This window comes from Oncorhynchus kisutch, linkage group LG6 (assembly GCF_002021735.2).
Source record: "Oncorhynchus kisutch isolate 150728-3 linkage group LG6, Okis_V2, whole genome shotgun sequence".
Taxonomy (NCBI): domain Eukaryota; kingdom Metazoa; phylum Chordata; class Actinopteri; order Salmoniformes; family Salmonidae; genus Oncorhynchus; species Oncorhynchus kisutch.
The window spans coordinates 64,047,549-64,066,122 of NC_034179.2; the positions used below are offsets into that span (position 1 = coordinate 64,047,549).

At 40.3% G+C, this 18,574-nt stretch overlaps 1 protein-coding gene across 5 annotated transcripts; it reads right to left on the bottom strand.

Annotated features, from left to right (window-relative positions):
• Positions 1-423: 423 nt before the first annotated feature.
• LOC109893186 (membrane-spanning 4-domains subfamily A member 4A) lies at positions 424-15,227 on the bottom strand. 5 transcript variants are annotated; one of them, XM_031827171.1, is made up of 9 exons: positions 14,752-15,199; positions 12,921-13,074; positions 12,599-12,769; positions 12,382-12,498; positions 11,899-11,955; positions 11,419-11,604; positions 10,977-11,099; positions 6,598-6,687; positions 431-1,261 (listed from the first exon to the last, which is right to left on the bottom strand). In XM_031827171.1, the coding sequence occupies exons 2-9, from the start codon at positions 12,972-12,974 to the stop codon at positions 1,166-1,168; spliced, it is 894 nt and encodes a 297-aa protein (XP_031683031.1). In that variant the 5' UTR covers positions 12,975-13,074; positions 14,752-15,199; the 3' UTR covers positions 431-1,165. The 5 variants fall into 5 exon arrangements, with proteins under 5 accessions (XP_031683030.1, XP_020341867.1, XP_031683031.1 ...); XM_020486280.2 differs by having other exon boundaries at positions 12,866-13,074; positions 14,752-15,198; XM_020486278.2 differs by having other exon boundaries at positions 429-1,261; positions 12,599-13,074; positions 14,752-15,227.
• Between the last annotated feature and the right edge of the window lie 3,347 nt (positions 15,228-18,574).

Sequence of the window (18,574 nt, forward strand, 5' to 3'; positions counted from 1 at the left end):
CGAAATTGTTGCAACCCCTATTACTAGCCTGTTCAACCCTTCTTTCGTATCGTATGAGATCCCAAAGATTGGAAAGCTGCCGCGGTCATCCCCCTCTTCAAAGGGGGAGACACACTAGACCCAAACTGCTGTAGACCGATATATATCCCACCATGCCTTTCTAGGGTCTTCAAAAGCCAAGTTAACAAACAGATCACCGACCATTTAGAATCCCACCGTACCTTCTCCGCTATGCAATCTGGTTTCCGAGCTGGCCGTGGGTGCACCTCAGCCACGCTCAAGGTTCTAAACAATATCATAACCGCCATCGATAAGAGACAATATTGTATTTTTTTTATAAACTCAGATTCTCTTTATCGAATAGTTGACTTAGGTTGAAGATCTGAAAACATTCGATATAACAAAATGCAAAAATAGAGAAAATCAGAAAGGGGAAAAATACTTTTTAATGGCACTGTAGAAGCAACTGTCATTTTTCATACTTTGGTCATCATACTTTGAAATGGTTTCTTAAAAGATCATACAATTTCATGAAACACATGGTTTTGACTGTTCATGAACTTTAATGTTGCAGACACTCAAGATAGAAAGGATATAGGCTAATGCCCAATGTAAACAGCCACATACCACTCCCTCCTTATCAGGATGTTTTCAGACCCTTCAACCAATTCTCCAAAAATATACATTTATTTAGGTCTAGCATTACGTTAAAGATCAATATTTACCCGAAATATGAATGTCATTAATTACATTGTATAGAAGATAAAAGTGACTTTAAACTAAAAAAAGTTTTATTGTTTCAAGACATTAAGTTAAATATGCATTTGTGTGTTATTAAAAATGATGCATCATCATATTCTGTCATATAGCAGTGGTTGAATTTAGTTGATAAATCAGCTATACTTTTATATAAGAAATTATGATTAAAATATATCAATTAAAGAAAGATAGAAATGACAAAAACATGAGGTTATAAAATCAATCATATAGTAACCTAAAAATTATACTGAAACATTGCATTACAATACATTATCAATATTTAACTGTCAAATTATTCAGATCAGTAATGTGGTGCCCACTGTTACCTGGCTTGTATCAGAAAAATAGGCCTAGAGAACACAATTTCAACAAGAAAAAGAACAATGTATTCACGGAGGCCCAATTCTCAAGGGATGACAGCAGTGTATTGAGGAGGCAGGGGATTCTGTTGAAACCCTGTACCCATACCGTCTCCCACAGGACCCTTTGGGTAGTTCCCAGTCTGTAATGAAAACAACACAGGACATATATGACCTTAATTATAGTTAGGTTCCAAATGGCACCCTATTCCCAATATATAGTGCTTTACTTTTGATCAAAGCCTGCACCATATACCCTATATAGTATACTGGGCCAAAGCAGTGCACCATACAGGGATTATGATGCCATTTGGGTTGCATGCTATGATAGAAATTCTACAATAAATAGATGTTAATTAAAAAAATAACAGTACGTACACATGCTCAGTATCTATGACTTAAACTGATTACTTACTGGGTTGAGCCTGTAGAGTGTCAATATTGCATGATCATCACATCCTTGTAATGATATTATATCGCTAATGTTTATTTTAAATTTAGTTTCAGTTCATTTTCAGACCTTTATTGTTAGTTTTTATTTAGTTTAAGTTGTGTAAAAATATTTACATTTCATTCTCATAATATTTATTTTTAGTGTTATGGACAGAATCAAATCTAATTTGATTTGTTACATGCTTCGTAAACAACAGGTGTAGACTAACAGTCAAATGCTTATTTACGGGGCCTTCCCAACAATGCAGAGAGAAAAATAAATATTATTATTTCAAATAATAAAACAAGGAATGTGTAATGATGACATGGCTATATACACGGGGTACCAGTACCCTGCACAGAGTCGATGTTCAGGGGTATGAGGTAATTGAGGTACATATGTGCATATAGGTAGGGGTAAAGTAACTAGGCAACACAATAGATAATAAGCAGTAGCAGCAGCGTATGTGATGAGTCAAAAGAGTTTGTGAAAAAGGGGGTCAATGCCGATAGTTCGGGTAGCTATTTGGTTAACTATTTAGCAGTCTTATGGCTTGGGGGTTGAAGCCGTTCAGGGTCCTGTTGGTTCCAGACATGGTGCATCTGTACGGCTTCCCATGTGGTAACAGAGAGAACAGTTTATGACCTGGGTGGCTGCAGTCTGAATATGCTTAAGGCCTTCTTCTACCACCGCCTGGTACAGAGGTCCTGCCAGGTCACTGCTATTCTCCTTATAGGCCGTTTCCTCGTTGTCAGTTATCAGGCCTACCACCAGTGTCATCAGCAAACGTGATAATGGTGTTGGAGTTGTGTGTGGCCACTCAGTTGTGGGTGAACAGGGAGTACAGGAGGGGACTAAGCACACACCCCTGAGGGGCTCCCGTGTTGAGAGTAAGCATGGTGGATGTCTTGTTCACTACCCTCACCACCTGGGGCGGCCCGTCTGGAAGTCCAGGATTCAGTTGCAGAGGGAAGTGTTCAGTACCAGGGACCTGAGATTGGAGTTCACAATGGTGTTGAATAGAGATTGCGGCATCTGTTGGGACGGTATACAAATTGGAGTGGGTCCAGGGTGTCTGGGATGATGGTGTTGATTTGAGACATGGCCCACTTTTCAAAGCCTTTCATGTCTACAGATATGAGTGCTATGGGGCAATAGTCATTTAGACAGGTTAGCTTGGCGTTCTTGGGCACATGGACTATGGTGGTCTGCATCAAGGTATGTAGGTATTACTGACTGAGTCAGGGAGAGGTTGAAAATGTATTTGAAGACATTTGCCAGCTGGTCAGCACATGCTCTGAGTATGCACCCTGGTAATCCATCTGTGAATCCGTCTTTGAATGTTAACCTGTTTAAAAATGCCTTACACAGTAGTCCGGAATAGCCAGTGCTCTCATGCATGGCTCAGTGTTTCTTGCCTTGAAGCAAGCATAGAAGGCATTTAGCTACTCTGGTAGGCTTGCGTCACTGGGCAGCTTGTGGCTGGGTTTCCCTTTGTAGCCCATGATAGTTTGCAAGCCCTGCAGAGCGTAGTAATATTCAATATCCGTCCTGTATTGATGGTTTGCCTGTTTGATGACTTGAGGAGGAGGAGGTAGCGGGATTTCTTAAAAGCGCTCGGATTAGTGTCCCGCTCCTTGAAAGTGGTAGCTCTAGCCTTTAGCTCAGTATGGATGTTGCCTGTAATCCATGGCTTCTGGTTGGTATATATACGTACAGTCACTGTGGAGACAACCTTGTCAATGCACTTATTAATGAAGACTGATGTGATAAACTTGTCAATGTTATCGATGAATTCCGGAACATATTCCAGTCTGTGCTAGCAAAATCGTCTTGTAGCTTAGCATACGCTTCATCAAATCACTTTCATATTAAGCTTGTCACTGGTACTTCCTGTTTGAGTTTTAGTTTGTAAGCAGGAATCAGAAGGATAGAGTTATGGTCAGTCCCATGGCCTGGTCTGGAGTAAGCAGAATGTCCAGAGCTGACGACTTGTTGAAGAAGAAATTGCCATCCAATTCGAGGTTAGTGATCTCTGTACTGATGTCCAGAAGCTGTTTTCGGGTCATAGGAAATGATGACGGAGACATTATGTACAGCAAAAGTTACCTTCAATGTAAAAAAAAATAAAACACAAAATAGCAGAATTGATCAGTAGCCCGTAAAATGTCTGCTATCCACTGCAGTGCCATCTGGTAGCCAGTTAGCATGACATGGGAGGATAGGAGCCATTTGGGTTGTAAAATTTTGGGGTGCTTTTTGGGATGTCACTTCTTGCAAACGGGGGGAAGGAGTGGCACTGTGTCGCAATGTTAGACTACAGACACCTTGGATCGAATCCAGCTGTATAACAACTGGCCGTGATTGGTAGTCCCATAGGGCGGCGAACAATTGGCCCAGCATCGTCTGGGTTTGGCCGGTGTAGGCCATCATTGTAAATAAGAATTTGTTCTTAACTGACTTGCCTAGTTAAATAAAGGTTAAATGACTAAAATAATTCTGTACATTGGAGTCATTCCATGTCCCTTTTGAATAGCTGAGGTGATTTTCTCAAGTGTAAAATGCTCTATCTACAAACAATTGATTCTCGATTGCGCTGCGGTTTTGGATACCGTGAACACTCAGCTTAATTATCATCCAAAAACAATGTAGAAATACAAAAGATACACTTACTGTTTTCTGTTTTACCGCACATTTCCACTGAGGTTTTTTTGTGTAACACAAACTGTAAACCCCAATGTGCTCTCATTACTATTTTTGTAAAGAAACCTGTTGCACTTAATATGCTAGAGTACAGTTACTTTTGTTGTCTGTAGTGGATCCAGATTTGAGTTATATCAACTTGAAAATCCCCCCCCCACTAAGCCTTACCAGTGTGCCCTTTCAATTGAATTGTGGAGTGACCACTCATAACTGTATTTGTCAGTGACAAAGACGTGGTTGTTAAATTTTACATTTTCACTCCTGTGGCCTTCACCAAGTGAGTTGCTAGGCAAATGTTATCATTATATTTAAACCATGAAAATACATAAGGCCTTATTTTGAGGCCTAGCTTTACCCTATTTCAAATGCATGGTTTACAGGCCACATCAGGCCACTAAGTAATGTTGCAAATTTCCAGTAACACTCCCAAAATTCCCAGATTCCAACTGAGATTTCTGGAAAACCTGGGAAATTTACCAGATTTTTGCCACCCTACCTGCTAATCAGATTATGATGGTTTGCAATGTGATGTTACAGAGTTACAATATCTAACAGTTTAAAGTTTAAAGTTTTAATCACCTGCAACCTGAATGAATAACTGCTGCCAGGGCTAGGACAAAACCTAAGCCATTTAAAAAACTGGAACAACCATTTCAGTAATGGGAGCAAAAAAAACTGAACTAAACGATTGGATTTGATTAGAAAATGTGTTATGTTATTTATCTTTGTGTAGCACAAGATGAATCAATCAGTCAATGTACATGCAAAAACACAGATATTTAAAAAAAATCCTCCCCCACCAATCTACATGCAGTAGAGCATGCTGGGAAAATAAATCATAACTTTGATTATTAAAAAAATGTAGTTGTGTGACTTCTCATTTAGTTTTGAGTCAGTACCACATAAATATTTTAATATTTTATATAATATTTTATTTATCCGTTATTTTACCAGGTAAATTGACTGAGAACACGTTCTCATTTACAGCAACAACCTGGGGAATAGTTACAGGGGAGAGGAGGGGGATTAATGAGCCAATTGTAAACTGTGGATTATTTGGTGACCGTGATGGTTTGAGGGCCAGCTTGGGAATTTAGCCAGGACACCGGGGTTAATACCCCTACTCTTACGATAAGTGCCATGGGGTCTTTAATGACCTCAGAGAGTCAGGACACCCATTTAACGTCCGGCACCCTACACAGGGCAGTGTCCTGGGGCATTGGGATAATAATGTAAGGACCGATGCTGGAGTCGAGAAGCAGGTACAGGGTGTCAAACATTTAATGAGGATCGGACAAGGAACAAGACAGGAACAGCGTCAGCACACAGGTAACAAAACGACATACAAACAATGTGAAAACGGGAAACAGAGCTGGGGGACAGACAGATATAGGGAAGGAAATAACACAGGTGAAAGGTTTCTTTGTTTCCTAACGAGTTTCCATTAGCTCACGAAGTGCAATGCAAAACACCTCCGTGGGAATCTGTGTTAAAACGGCGCAGAGTAAGTGTGTCTTATGAATTTGTAAAATCATTTTGGGGTGATATGAAAGTAGAATTTTCTAAAACCGTATTTGCACGCATTGATTATTAACAGACAGAGAATCGGGAAAGTTTAACACGTTGGCCCTGCTGTGGTCAATTGTTCAAATGAGAACCCTATGGCTGTATGGGTTTGGGTTCTCAAGAGCTTAGGTTAGGTTAAAATTATAATGTCACAAATGGCAAAAATCACCAGGGGCTAATCGTTCAGTTGAAAATTGTTGCGTTTTAGTAACTTTGATGCAAAGTGTTCTATCTAATGATGAATATAAACCCTGGATTGTAATTAGCCATTGAGAGCTTTGAAGTTTAGCTCACACAATATAATGTGAAAGTATGCATTAAGGTGTCTGTAATAGAATAAACATGTCAAAAACGAATGTAGACATTAATAAATGCATTTCGATAGCTTACAAAATGTTATTTACATTGGAGGAGTGCCAAGATGTCCATGGCTTGGCCGTGGCTTCAATAAAGCAACCCCTGTCAGTCATACATGGTTTATACACATTGGTTCTATCACGTGCAACTACCTCAACGATTTTAATTGGACGATGCTTAAACTTCAACTCAAACGTTTTCTAATGTTCGCAAGTACGGACCCACAGAATTTCATACAGTGACCAATGTTTTGGTGATTACACAATTTGAAATTAAAGTTTTCGCAGTGGAAATGTAAAATATTACTCCAGAAACTCAGTTACTACGACACTGGTGAGATCTTTTTAATTCAAATTTTAGATAATGAGCAGCCTATTTTAAATGGCGACCCTGCAGTTCAACCTCCAAAAGATGTCATACCTCGTAGTTGATCAGAGGAGGGTAAGGTGTGTTGCTTGGAGTCATGCTGCCATGAGGTACCGGTATTTGATTCCCAATGATGAACACTTGCTAAAAGACAGACATGTCAATTTTAAGTACATTTCTAGTAATTCATTATTGAATATACAGGTGTCATGACTGCTCAGTGCTCTTACAGTTGCCAGAACATACTTTTGTATATAGACTGTATGTGTACACCCCTTCAAATGAGTGGATTCGGCTATTTTAGCCATACCCGTTGCTGTCAGTTGTATAAAATCGAGCACCCAGCCATTCAATCTCCATGGAAAAACATTGGCAGTAAAATGGCCTTACTGAAGAGCTCAGTGACTTTCAACGTGGCACCCTCATAGGATGCCATCTTTTCAACAAGTCTGTTCATCAAATTTCTGCCCTGCTAGAGCTTCGCCGATCAACTGTAAGTGCTGCTATTGTGAAGAAGAAACGTCTATGAGCAACAACGGCTCAGCCACGAAGTGGTAGGCCATACCAGCCAAGTGCTGTCTTCGGTTGCAACACTAACCACGTGTTCCAAACTGGCTCTGGAAGAAATGTCAGCACAAGAACTGTTCGCCGCGAGCTTCATGAAATGGTTTCTATGGCCGAGCAGCCTCACACAAGCCTAAGATCACCATGCACAATGCTAAGGGTCGGTACCTTCCCGAATGCATTGTGCCCACTGTACAGTTTGGTGGATGAGGAATACTGGTCTGGGGCTGTTTTTCATGGTTTGGGGCAGGCTAGGATAACACTACAGCATACAATGACATTCTAGACGATTCTTTGCTTCCGACTCTGTGGGAACAGTTTGGGCAAGGCCTTTTCTGTTTCAGCAAGACAAGCCCCCGTGCACAAAGCGAAGTCCATACAGAAATAGTTTGTTGAGATCGGTGTGGAAGAACTTGACTGGCCTGTACAAAGCCCTGACCTCAACCCCATCAAACACCTTTGGGATGAATTATGAATACTGAGCTATAATGTATGCTCAAAACAATGGAGAAATTATATTATTTTATACTAATACAATTGCAAAGTAAAAGAGATGCTTTTTCTCTCGAAAAGATAGTGGTAAAAATGATTGACACCACTGTTTCCAATACCTGTCAATATCTCACCTTGTGAGGATAACGACACTGAGCCTTTTTCTAAAATGTCCTGGTACTGGTGTCATGACAATTTGTTTCAGAAAATGTAAGATTTCTAAGGAGCCAATGTCACCAGGTGAGTGTTTGGTAGCAAATAGACATAGCTCTTTACGTGCCTCACACTTAGCAATAGTGGTTTCCTTGAATAAATTAATTTTAACTGTAGTAATCCTTTGTATCTTGTTTGGAATTCATTGCATTTTCTTGTATTAGTTTGTGTGGATTTTATTGCGGGAGAAACTGTAAGCTCTCTCACCATCCACACACACCATTAGTTCAAACACCTGTGTCTCCAAAGATCACCCGATGTGTGTTTACCACCACCATTTGTCTGCCCCTAGTGGTCGGGAGTGTAATTGCCCAAATAACACCATAAGCTACACCCAAATTGGCTCCAACACACCGGCCCCTAATGGTGAACAGCAATTACCCAATAAAGTGAAATGTGAGTGAATCCTCTTTCACTTCTTCTGTGGTTCAGAGTTCTTCCCAGGTTCCTCTGTACCGCTTGGAGTAGCCAGATCTTGGTAACAGGTCTGTCCAGTTCTCCTGTTCTGTTTTATGTCTCACAGACCAGACCTGACCCTTCTTGTCACGTTAGGTTTCCAACAACTTTTCCATCAGCCACGACCCTCTCGGTGACCAGCTTAATATACGAAACCTTATGCTTTCTATATCCGTTTACTCCAAAACTGTTGCTACAACAGCTGGGATAACGACATACGACATCTCTTTCACAGCAATGGCAAGGATGGAGGGCTTTGACTATTTTCTACATTGTAGAATAATAGTGAAGACATCAAAACTATGAAATAACACAAATGGAATCATGTAGTAACCAAAAAAGTGTTAAACAAATCAATAGTTGTTTTAGATTTTAGATTCTTCAAAGTAGCCACCATTTGCTTTGATGACAGCATTGCACACTCTTGGCATACTCTCAACCAGCTTCACAAAGAATGCATTTCCAACTATCTTGAAGAGGTTCCCACATATGCTGAGCACTTGTTGGCTACGTTTCCTTCATTCTGCAGATTAACTCCTCCCAAACCATCTCAATTGGGGTGAGGTCGGGTGACTGTGGAGGCCAGGTCATCTGATGCAGCACTCCATCACTCTCCTTCTTGGTCTAATAGCCCTTACGCAGCCTGGAGGTGTGTTGGATCATTGTCCTGTTGAAAAACAAATGATAGTCCTGCTAAGAGCAAACCAGATGGGATGGCGTATTGCTGCAGAATGCTATGGTAGCCATACTGGTTAAGTGTGCCATGAATTCTAAATAAATCACTGACAGTGTCACCAGAATAACACCATCACACCCCCTCCATGCTTCATGGTGGGAATCACACATGCAGAGATCATCCGTTTACCAACTCTGTGTCTCACAAAGACACAGTTGTTGGAACCAAAAATCTAATATTTGGACTATAAAGGACAGACCAAAGGACAGATTTCCACCTGTCTAATGTCCGTTGCTCATGTTTCTCGGCCCAAGCAAGTATCTTCTTCTTAATGGTGTCCTTTAGTAGTGGTTTCTTTGCAGCAATAGGACCATGAAGACTTGATTCACGCAGTCTCCACTGAGCAGTTGATGTTGAGATGTGTCTGTTACCTGAACTCTGTGAAGCATTTATTTGGGCTGCAATTTCTGAGGCTGGTAACTTTCCTGTAGCGGTCCTCATGAGAGCCAGTTTCGTTATAGCGCTTGATTGTGACTGCACTTGAAGAAACTTTCAAAGTTCTTGACATTTTCCACATTGACTGGTCTTCATGTCTTAAAGTAATAATGGACAGTCGTTTCTCTTTTCTTTTTTGAGCTGTTTTTGAGCTGTTCTTGCCATAATATGGACTTGGTCTTTTACCTACCTTGTCACAACACAACTGATTGGCTCAAACGCATTAAGAAGGAAAGAAATTCCACAAATGAACTTTAAACAAGGCACACCTGTTAATTAAAATGCATTCCAGGTGACTACCTCATGAAGCTGGATGAGAGAATGCCACGGGCGTGCAAAGCTGTCATCAAGGCAAAGGGTGTCTACTTTGAAGAATCTTAAATATAAAATATATTTGGATTTGTTTAACACTTTTTGATTATTACATGATTCCATATGTGTTATTAAAAACATTGTAGAAAATAGTAAAAATATAGAAAAACCATGAAATGAGTCGGTGTGTCCAAACTTTTGGCTGGTACTGTGCATCTTCCGTTCATGCTGGGAAACGAGAGAGTTGCTCCCATGAATCAGAAAGCCTTCCTAGGCTTGAGCTCATGGCCTCTGTGTTGGCAGGAAATTATCTTAACAACAGCAAGAACCGTGAGCCCTCTCACCATCCACACACACGCCATATGTTCAAACACCTGTGTCTTTATAGATCACCCGGTGTGATTACCACCACCATTTGTCTTCCCCTAGTGGTCAGGAGTGTATTTGCCCAAATAATACCTTTATATAAGATACACCCAAATTGGCTCATGAAGTTCATGAATTTGACCTTAACAAGGGGCTCAGGACCAGTGGAAGAAAATTAGTCCCATAACATGAAAGATCCGCCATCATATTTTACAGTATGTATGGTGTTATTTTCTGCTCTTGCGTTCTCATTTCGATACCAAACTCACCACTGGTGTGTGTGGTCAATTAGCTATTTTCATGTCATCCAACAAATGTAAACGCCTGGAGTTTACTAAACGGCATTAGCACTTGGATTGAACACTGTGATTTGATCAGATGACATGAACATAGAGCTCTTTCGCCACACACACCAGTGGTGGGTCTGGTGTTGAAATAAGAATGCATTAAGCAGGAAACAACCGCATAAAATAAGCGCAGACGAAGGATATCAATGATCTGGATGGATTCTGTACGGATGAATGGTCTAAGATCCCTCCCAAAGGGGTCTCCAAATCACAAAACATTTTAGAAAAAGTGTCAGTGCTGTTATCCTTGCACAGTGAGGTATTGAAAACAGCTGTGTCATTAATTTTGACCCATACCTGTTTGAAAAATAAATATTACTTGTTAAGCAAAAACTTTCTCCGAGCAATTGTATTAGTACACATTTTTGTGCGCAGACGATGTATTTTAAACAGTCATTTTTGCTCATTTTTATCAAGGGTGTCAATCATTTCGGACCACATTGTATATGGAACTAGATTTCTGTCTAAATGTTGTACAATATTTTGACAGAAATCTATGTCCAAAGACTCACCTCAGGGGTGGAACGGCAGCACAGGCAGACAGCTCTGCAGGCGAATGACGAGACACAGATGGACACTATGAACTCCAGCAAGGAGAAAACAGCCAAAACACCTGATATTCCCTTGGACCTGACCTATAGACAGAGAGGAACAGGAAACAGCAGTGACCTAGACTACACCGCCATTTTGATTAATTATGTACAATTAAACTCTGACTCCCATTTCAGTGTGGGCTAACAAGAAGTATAATTTAACTCAATAGCATCTAATTCACTATTTCTTGCATGTTTGAGATGTCACATATATGCTACAAATGGGGTATAATTTAAACTAATAAAAAACATTAACCAGTACGTACAATAGATAGTCTAGTAATATGATTATAGATGATAAATTCCCCTTTACCGATTTACAAATATCTCCTGACCAAAGGAATAAGCATTTGGTATATACCCAATACTGTTGACAAAAATAGGATCCAGGGTAGTTGATATAGGATCGAGTGTCGTATGAAGGATAGCGTGGATAGTCACAGTAGTAGTGGTACAAGATGATCCCAGCACCGTCTAAAGAATGCAGAATGGTGCCAATAGCAGCAGTAACCGTGGCGACAACATTCATTCCAAGGGAGCCTTTTACCTAAGGGACAGAGCAGAAAGAGGACATAGGAATGAATGATTGGTTGGAAAAATGAAATGCAATATAAAATACAGTGTGTTGACAATCATGATTGCAAGTCTTTATTAAAGGGGCAATTTGCAGTTGCTGAATCGCCAGTGCCCACCCCACTGCTTGTGTTGAGGGAGGAAAACAAACAGGTTGAATGAAAACATGAGGGCCTATATGTGAAGTAGATTCTATGTTTTGAAACAGAGTGGAACTTTATAAATCAAAAGCCTAAACTTTATTGAGGCAAAAATAGTTGATACTGACCAGACATTTGTTCAGTTTGTTGTCAGCAGCAACAGTTAGAGAGCCTGCAACTACATACTGAGATGGAACAAGGAAGATATTATACAAGCCTACGTACCAAATGTCACCCTATTCTCTACATAGTACACTACAAAATTATTGTACTATATAGGGAGTAGGGTGGGACAAACATATTACTACAGTGTGACCAAAATTCAAAATCAAGTTTAATTCCTCCCACATAGAAGTCAACAGAAACTGAAATGCATGAGTGTATAAACGGCACAGGCCTAGCCATGTACATATACATTGATAAAAGTCATTTGTTAAGTCATTCATTATACATTAAAGATGAAATATATATTTTTTAAAATGCACATACTGTATTGTTTTTAATGCATTTCGTTTCAAAATATGACATGATTCAATTATTAGGATGTTTTGTTTGCATCACGACAGACAGGAAATGTAAAAAAATATTATTAGACAGAGCAGCTCACTCACAATGATAGATCCCCAGACAAATATTCCACTAATTCCTCCAATATTGTCTACTAGTGGTCCTGAAGTCATCACGATTCCTGTTAACAGCATTATCAAACCAATCATGATCTGTATGGTCTGTGAGAGAAAAACAAAGCAGGATTTTTTTTCTCTTCTTCCAATACATTCAACCAAAATTAAAAATAATTTTCAAATGATATAAAACATCAATTCTTACTCCCAGCACTTTTGGATACCCTGCTTGGAAACTTCCCAGCACTGAGGAGACCGTCTGTCCCAGACAGTGAGGAGCAGATGCGACCCCTGCAACCCCCATCCCGTTCCCATAGGGGTAGACATGGTTGATGACCACCTCCCCATTAGTGGTGGTTATTTGAGAGCTGGACATCTTCACAGAGGAGGGAAGGATGTTTGTAGTACAGTAAGAGGTGATATGGCTGGTCAGCTGTGTATTGTTGAGCCTCATGCAAAGTTTGTACTCTACCTGGGACTTGCAAAATAGGTGTGTGCATCAGCCAATTATTAGACTTCAAACTAACCCCATTAAATATGGGTAGGTGATAGGCTCTGTGTGTCTGTGGTTGCTGTATCATCTGTTAATTTGAATAATTTCCTCATTGCTGAGCGACCCTTAGTTCCTTCTTGTCTTATCTTCCCATCTTGGGCTTGAAGTTTTTGTCTATCGAACACAGGCTATAAAAGAAACCATTTTCAAGGTTTAGCATAATAAAGTAATTCATTTAACCAAATAAGTGGTTGCTATGTTAGCTACCTAATGTTAGCTGACCAGGCAGCCGGTTTCATCAAATTCTTTGGGTGAGACACATGGGCTACTAACAGCTTACTACACAACATACACTTACTACTACTTTCTAAACTTCTCCACTCTTTTGATCAGGGAGCTACCACAGTGAAGCAGCGTGAAGCACACCTGTGCACATGCTCGGATACTCTGTGTGACTGTGTGAGAACAACGTCTTGCGTCGCACTCATCTCAATCTGCGGTGCTGCAACATCATCACGCTTAGTCTACCTTTAAATCAGTGTGACCGGCCAGTTTCAGAATCTTGAAAACTTCATTAGAAAAAAAGCTTTGACCCCATTCGATTTTTGCCCAAATTGTGGAGAACAAACCTAAGAACTGAACAAAAATCATGATGTTTTTTGTTTTATTTTAGTTTGTTTTGGAGTCAATGATAATTGTTTCAGTATAGTTTCAGTATTTTAAATGGGTTTGAATGATAGGGCAACATTTAGATTTCCGCCTAAATAGATATACCAAAACTTTATTTTTCATGAGATGGCCATAAACTGGTAATGTTGCATGATTTTAGAAAGGTCTGGAACTCACCTTTTCTGGTAATAATATTTTTTTTTTGCTGAGGTGTATTCCCTTTTAAGGGCACAAGCTCAAGTACACTACCGTTCAAAAGCTTCCCTACAAAAGCATCCCGGAGTCGCCTCTTCACTGTTGACGTTGAGACTGGTGCTTTGCGGCAACTATTTAATGAAGCTGCCAGTTGAGGACTTGCAAGGCGTTTCTCATACTAGACACTCTAATGTACTTGTCCTCTTGCTCAGTTGAGCACCGGGGCCTCCCACTCCTCTTTCTATTCTGGTTAGAACCAGTTTGCGCTGTTCTGTGAAGGGAGTTATCTGCAACAAAAGCCTCTATCCCGTCCTCTGGCTAGACAGAGTACTTTAGGATTTTAGTCACTTCGGTGTAACAAGGGCCTAGCCGTGCGGCCCTACCAACCCTTCTCTTTACTCGTAATGGCTCTTCGTGTGAGTTGGATTTGTTCCTTCATTCACGTTGTCACTCCCTTTATAAGTCTATTGTGGGTCCTTAGAGTATTATGTTCCTTCTAACTCCTCAAGTTTATACTAAGATCTCCTTTTAACCACCTGTCCTTTTTTAACTTTTTAAAATCCTTTTTATCTATTTATATATAATCTCTGATTATTATGCTGGTCAGGTAGTAGTCACTTGGAAACTAGTATTATTATATATGGGATGTAACTTCTAATCCCTGATATACTTTTTATTGTCCACACAATCAAGTATTCTTTAGTGCTATAGCCTTAACCTATAACCAGTGTCACTTCCTGTTCAGTGAGAGTGTCAAAGGCGTTTGCTCTCCAGATCGTTAGACTGGCCTAGTTGTCAAAGTTTCTAGCTTTTATAAATCACTCTGTTTTTTGTCTTATACACGTTATCACACTTCAATGGTCATACAGTTTTCATTAACACAACAATAGTGCTCAATCAATCCTTAATGCACTTTATACTACTGCCAGCTAATATTGCAAATATTAAATGCATTAACACTTCTAACAATATTGACTAAATAGCAAAAATAGTTCAATTACCTTAAATGCTCAGTCCCTTGGTCACTTTCCCGTAATTGGTATTCTTTCAGTACTACTGCTAAGATTCCGAATTCCAATATTCTAATACTATTCACTTCCAACTCTGTGCATAGACTTTATATTCTTTTCCTGACTGGTGTTTGGCCGTTTCTTGAAATTGCCAATCACTTCTGGACCTGATGTGTCACTGTATGAATGCCTACTTTGTCTGCGATCAAGAGGTGTCAAGACCCCTGTGTTTCAGAGACTCAGTTTGTTTGGGTTCACAGAGCTTAACCAGGTAGATTCAGAAAAGTGATTAAAATTGTCAATGCTTAAGCAAAATTAAACCAGTTCTTAGAGAATATAGTATAAGTCTGTCATAGAGAGTATAGTGTAATAGTACATTTACCTGCGATGATGCTCTATATGAGGTCTGTCTCGTATGCTGATGAGGATCATGACTTTTCTAGTTTTAGTTTTCCTTATATACCTCCTCTACCGGTGGTGGTGAGTCGAGGTTCAGGAGAGAGAAATCAATGATATCCTCCTGCTGTGTCTCCCCCTGCTGTTCAATGGTCGCTGATGTCGTCCATGGCCCAGTGAAGTCCCACTTATGTTTAAGAGGAGTTAAAGGTTCCTCTTGTGTAGGAGCGGGCAGATCCTTTTTGGTTTTTGCCACACCCTCTCCAGGATCTGTCCACTCCTTCCTCTTAGCTCCCTTTCTCTTCAATGACAACCCATTATATGCTATCCCTAAGCTTGCCCCATTTGCTGCCTGTATCATCCCATAGCTTGCGTCCATTTTATTCTCTATCTGGAGTGAATATTTGCTTCTAAAGTATTTTCCGTCATTTGTCGATGCTTTTGTCGTCAAATGTCCATATAACATTATGTTTACGTATGACTCGTCCTTGGGCCAAGCTTCTTCCTCATCCTCCTTATATGCACAGTATTTACTTTTGTTGCATGTACTATTGCAAAAGCAGACCTTACAACACTCATATACAATTACTTCGTCATATCTATCTTTCTTGGTCATCCTGCCTTTTGTGTGCTTTTTATAAACGGCGCACTTGGGGCTCCATCCCTTCCGGGTGCTGGGTCCATCCTGTATAATATAGTTCATTATTTAGTCCCAACATTTCTTTCCTCCCGGTATCTCTATCCCATTCTATTTATTTTCCATTATATACAATCCTCAACTTTGCTTCTTCTTTATCGCGAGTCAGGTCAATCCCTAGCTTTCTCTAGGCAACCTAGACATACACTCTCTAGGTCTCTCCCTCTCCAATTGAATCTCCCATGTAGGGTTCCCCTTACACCAAATGCACATGGTCTAATTCTTTTGTATCTTCCCAGCACAGCACATGACCTTCACAACAGTCCTGGAGTTCAGGTCTGTCTACGATCTTCCAATGTTTAACATACAGTGCCATGCGAAAGTATTCGGCCCCCTTGAACTTTGCGACCTTTTGCCACATTTCAGGCTTCAAACATAAAGATATAAAACTGTATTTTTTTGTGAAGAATCAACAACAAGTGGGACACAATCATGAAGTGGAACAACATTTATTGGATATTTCAAACTTTTTTAACAAATCAAAAACTGAAAAATTGGGCGTGCAAAATTATTCAGCCCCTTTACTTTCAGTGCAGCAAACTCTCTCCAGAAGTTCAGTGAGGATCTCTGAATGATCCAATGTTGACCTAAATGACTAATGATGATAAATACAATCCACCTGTGTGTAATCAAGTCTCCGTATAAATGCACCTGCACTGTGATAGTCTCAGAGGTCCGTTAAAAGCGCAGAGAGCATCATGAAGAACAAGGAACACACCAGGCAGGTCCGAGATACTGTTGTGAAGAAGTTTAAAGCCGGATTTGGATACAAAAATATTTCCCAAACTTTAAACATCCCAAGGAGCACTGTGCAAGCGATAATATTGAAATGGAAGGAGTATCAGACCACTGCAAATCTACCAAGACCTGGCCGTCCCTCTAAACTTTCAGCTCATACAAGGAGAAGACTGTTCAGAGATGCAGCCAAGAGGCCCATGATCACTCTGGATGAACTGCAGAAATCTACAGCTGAGGTGGGAGACTCTGTCCATAGGACAACAATCAGTCGTATATTGCACAAATCTGGCCTTTATGGAAGAGTGGCAAGAAGTAAGCCATTTCTTAAAGATATCCATAAAAAGTGTCGTTTAAAGTTTGCCACAAGCCACCTGGGAGACACACCAAACATGTGGAAGAAGGTGCTCTGGTCAGATGAAACCAAAATGTAACTTTTTGGCAACAATGCAAAACGTTATGTTTGGCGTAAAAGCAACACAGCTCAACACCATCCCCACTGTCAAACATGGTGGTGGCAGCATCATGGTTTGGGCCTGCTTTTCTTCAGCAGGGACAGGGAAGATGGTTAAAATTTATGGGAAGATGGATGGAGCCAAATACAGGACCATTCTGGAAGAAAACCTGATGGAGTCTGCAAAAGACCTGAGACTGGGACGGAGATTTGTCTTCCAACAAGACAATGATCCAAAACATAAAGCAAAATCTACAATGGAATGGTTCAAAAATAAACATATCCAGGTGTTAGAATGGCCAAGTCAAAGTCCAGACCTGAATCCAATCGAGAATCTGTGGAAAGAACTGAAAACTGCTGTTCACAAATGCTCTCCATCCAACCTCACTGAGCTCGAGCTGTTTTGCAAAGAGGAATGGGAAAAAATGTCAGTCTCTCGATGTGCAAAACTGATAGAGACATACCCCAAGCGACTTACAGCTGTAATCGCAGCAAAAGGTGGTGCTACAAAGTATTAACTTAAGGGGGCTGAATAATTTTGCACGCCCAATTTTTCAGTTTTTGATTTGTTAAAAAAGTTTGAAATATCCAATAAATGTCGTTCCACTTCATGATTGTGTCCCACTTGTTGTTGATTCTTCACAAAAAAATACAGTTTTATATCTTTATGTTTGAAGCCTGAAATATGGCAAAAGGTCGCAAAGTTCAAGGGGGCCGAATACTTTCGCAAGGCAATGTATGTCTCCATCCTAGCCGTGCACCATCCCCCTAGTATATTTTCTTCCTCATACATACTAGCCGTTGTGCTAGTATTATTTCCGCCTGTGGTAGCACTCTCAGCTGTTATCGCCCTAGTCGTGCCAAGTCCCCGGGGTGTTGTTATTGCTGCACTTGCAGATGCGTGACTTATGGTCATGCTATTTTCGCTTGTCTGAGGCCAACGTGTTGTTATGCTATTTTCGCTTGTCTTAGGCCAATGTGTTGTTATGCTATTTTCGCTTGTCTGAGGCAAACGTGTTGTTATGCTATTTTCGCTTGTCTTAGGCCAACGTGTTGTTATGCTATTTTCGCTTGTCTGAGGCCAACATGTTGTTATGCTATTTTCGCTTGTCTGAGGCCAACGTGTTGTTATGCTATTTTCGCTTGTCTTAGGCCAATGTGTTGTTATGCTATTTTCGCTTGTCTGAGGCAAACGTGTTGTTATGCTATTTTCGCTTGTCTTAGGCCAATGTGGTGTTATGCTATTTTCGCTTGTCTGAGGCCAACGTGTTATGTTATTTTCGCTGGTCTGAGGCCAACGTGTTGTTATGCTATTTTCGCTTATCTGAGGCCAACGTGTTGTTATGCTATTTTCGCTCGTCTGAGGCCAACGTGTTGTTATGCTATTTTCACTCGTCTGAGGCCAACGTGTTGTTATGCTATTTTCACTTGTCTGAGGCCAACGTGTTGTTATGCTATTTTCGCTTGTCTGAGGCCAACGTGTTGTTATGCTATTTTCACTTGTCTGAGGCCAACGTGTTGTTATGCTATTT

Coding starts and splice junctions, on each gene's coding strand:
- LOC109893186 (XM_031827170.1), bottom strand. CDS start 12,847: ATGAGGCTCAACAATACACAGCTGACCAGCCATATCACCTCTTACTGT. Junction 11,956..12,381: donor TTGTCTGGGGATCTATCATT/GTGAGTGAGCTG, acceptor GTTCCATCTCAG/TATGTAGTTGCAGGCTCTCT. Junction 6,688..10,976: donor GCTGCCGTTCCACCCCTGAG/GTGAGTCTTTGG, acceptor TCTGTCTTTTAG/CAAGTGTTCATCATTGGGAA.